This window comes from Merops nubicus, unplaced genomic scaffold, assembly GCF_000691845.1.
Source record: "Merops nubicus isolate BGI_N331 unplaced genomic scaffold, ASM69184v1 scaffold18611, whole genome shotgun sequence".
In the NCBI taxonomy this organism is placed as follows: domain Eukaryota; kingdom Metazoa; phylum Chordata; class Aves; order Coraciiformes; family Meropidae; genus Merops; species Merops nubicus.
Genome location: NW_008587792.1, coordinates 31,727 through 34,183, shown reverse-complemented (window position 1 = coordinate 34,183; position 2,457 = coordinate 31,727). Strand labels below are relative to the sequence as shown.

Genomic DNA, 2,457 nt, shown 5'->3' with positions numbered 1-2,457 from the left:
TGGAGGGCTGGAGATGGCCCTGGAGTCAGCTTTGTAATTGAAGCAGACTTTCTCCCAGCGAGGGTGAATGGAGACATAGAAAGGCAGTGGGGTTTTTTTAGCATCTATCTGTCTTAACGCAGGTGTTTTTCAGATTGCCTGGCCAGGTTGGGAGTAGAATTTGCAAGCCAACAGCCTATATTCAAGTAAACATGGTTACTCATTTTGAGATGTTAACCATAATGGTAACCTAGTTTTGGGGATCAGATAGGCTTTCTTCCAGAGTATTACATCTTCTAAACTTTAATCATAAAATTATTTGAAATGTGTTTATAAGATCTGTTAATATCTCTTCGGTGTTTCTTTCTATAGTGTGGCTGCTACTGAAGTTTTGGAGGCCTGATGACCACGACAGCAAATTTTCCTGTGACAGCAGGATCTATAGTTGTCCCTTTCGGGCAGGTGGTTGGAAATGAGAAGTGGAGAGGGTCAGAGATAGCCGAGAGGCTACAAGGTAAGCACAAACAAATTGGAAGAGGGAAAACAATTTAGGAAAAGCATTCACCTCTGCCACTCGGTATTGTTAAGATGGGCTGGAATGTGCTTTAGTCTGTGCCTGACTGGTCCCCTATTTGTGGTGCAGGCTGGAAAATCCTATCTGTCTATTTTGATCCTTTCAGGATAGCATGTGATGGTTTTATTCAAGGCCAGAATTTACTGAGAAGCTGTAGCACTTTCAAATCTGTCGTTTGGAAGGGCTATTAATTGCCAACACTAAAGGCATCACACAGTACTTTAGATTGCTTATACCAGTTTTGCTGAAAGAAAGGAAAGGCTTTTAAGGAATATGAAGTTCTTTGTTGAGTTCATTGGAATTATTGACACATTTGGAAGGCTGTGCTGTCAAATGATTTTTAGTATGTTTTTAACTACTATATTTTTTCTTTTAAAACCTTTACCTTAAGGGAAAATTAGACTCACCTTTGAAGATGGCTTGGGAATTGTGGATTTTCATCTTTCAAACAGAACTTGCATTTTATATGTTTCTGAAGCAGATATGGTTGCAGGGGATGAATTCAAACGAAGATTGGTTCGGTTTAGAAATGTAAGTAGTACAGAAAGAGAAAATGAAAAGTGTTCAGTTGGTAACTGTTCAGTCCATGCTTCTGGAAACTTCTGTTCAGAAGAAGAAAAATTCTTCTGGTATTTTTTTTTTTACTTTTTAAATTCTAGTGGAGCTAAACGTTTGTGAAGATTTCCACCTGAAAACTGGAAAATTATGCCTCTGTGTAATGCTGTATTAAACCTCAGTGCTGTTCTTGCAGCTTTTACTCTCCTGCTTTGCTTTCAGGCAGCTCATACTTGGCAGAAGTTTTCTCTCCTTTGCATTGCATCATCTTGTCGTTAACAAGGTCTTCTCTTTTTTCCTTTCAATACAGGTCAGCAGCCTTCGGGGAATTGTAATCGTAGAGAAAACCCAACTAAGCGATCAGTACTTCTTAGCAGTACAAAAGCTTGTTGTGCTAGAGCTTGGAATGGTGTTGCTTCCCGTGGCAAATCAAGGAGAAGCTTCTCAGCTTATTACTCAGCTAGTAAGTTTCTATGTTAGTGGACAAACGTTTATTAAAATATGGGACAGGAGGAGAATGACCCGTTTTTCCACAATCAGCCTTCCTTTCAGAAAGAATACCTGGGATCTTAAAGAAATTTTGTTGTTTGCATGTAAGGAATAAATATCCTGCAACAGAAATATGGAGGTATAATTCAGTGGAAAGAGGGCTCGTTTAGGAACAAAGAAAAAAAGCTGAAATATACAATTACTAGATTTTTTTTTTTATTAACTTGATCTTGCACTGAGATGCCACTTGATAGCATTAGGCAAGACTCACAACTTCTGTGTCAAAGCCAGCCTGAGATTTTGCAGTCCCAGGCTGGGGAAACTCGTTAGGTAGTTTCACTTTTCCTTTATCCTTTCCCTGGCTGCGAGGAAAAGATGAAAATCACTGTTCTAATTAATGGCTGGTATTAAGACTGTTGATTTCCCAGTGAGAATCTGTGGATCAGCATCGACACCCTTAATAAGGGTGCGCCCTAAGGAGGGAGTTTGTTTGTACAACTTCCTAGCGGTTGCATTAAATTCTTTGAGATGAAAGAAACGCTTTTTAAAGGGAAAAGCAGAGCTCCAGCAGAGGGCACTCAATGTCACTCCTGGGTTTGTTTTGCTTCAGGTCCGTGAACAAAGTAAGGATCACAGGAGTAACCCCTTTCTTCGTAAACAGTGTTCTCAGCTGGCAGAGCCGTCGCTGTTCCGGACGGTGCAACAGATCCCAGGGGTGGGGAAAACAAAAGCGCTGCTCTTACTGCAGCGGTTCGGCAGCATCCAGCAGCTCTGTAACGCGTCTGTCCAGGACCTGCAGCCCGTAGTTGGGCTAACGGTAGCACAGCAAGTCCACAGTTTTTTATGTTCCTGACTCGTAG

General features: G+C 41.1%; 1 protein-coding gene across 1 annotated transcript; it reads left to right on the top strand.

The window, feature by feature from the left end:
* The first annotated feature begins 381 nt into the window (after positions 1-381).
* On the top strand, positions 382-2,450 carry LOC103781354 (chromosome unknown open reading frame, human C19orf40). Its single transcript, XM_008949068.1, has 4 exons — positions 382-493; positions 945-1,084; positions 1,419-1,571; positions 2,208-2,450. Exons 1-4 carry the CDS (start codon positions 382-384, stop codon positions 2,448-2,450), a joined length of 648 nt encoding a protein of 215 aa, XP_008947316.1.
* Positions 2,451-2,457: the final 7 nt, after the last annotated feature.

Excerpts from the sequence above, each read along its gene's own strand:
- LOC103781354 (XM_008949068.1), top strand. The coding sequence starts at position 382 with ATGACCACGACAGCAAATTTTCCTGTGACAGCAGGATCTATAGTTGTC. Across the intron at positions 494-944 it reads GATAGCCGAGAGGCTACAAG|GGAAAATTAGACTCACCTTT; the intron begins GTAAGCACAAAC and ends CTTTACCTTAAG. Across the intron at positions 1,572-2,207 it reads CTCAGCTTATTACTCAGCTA|GTCCGTGAACAAAGTAAGGA; the intron begins GTAAGTTTCTAT and ends GTTTTGCTTCAG.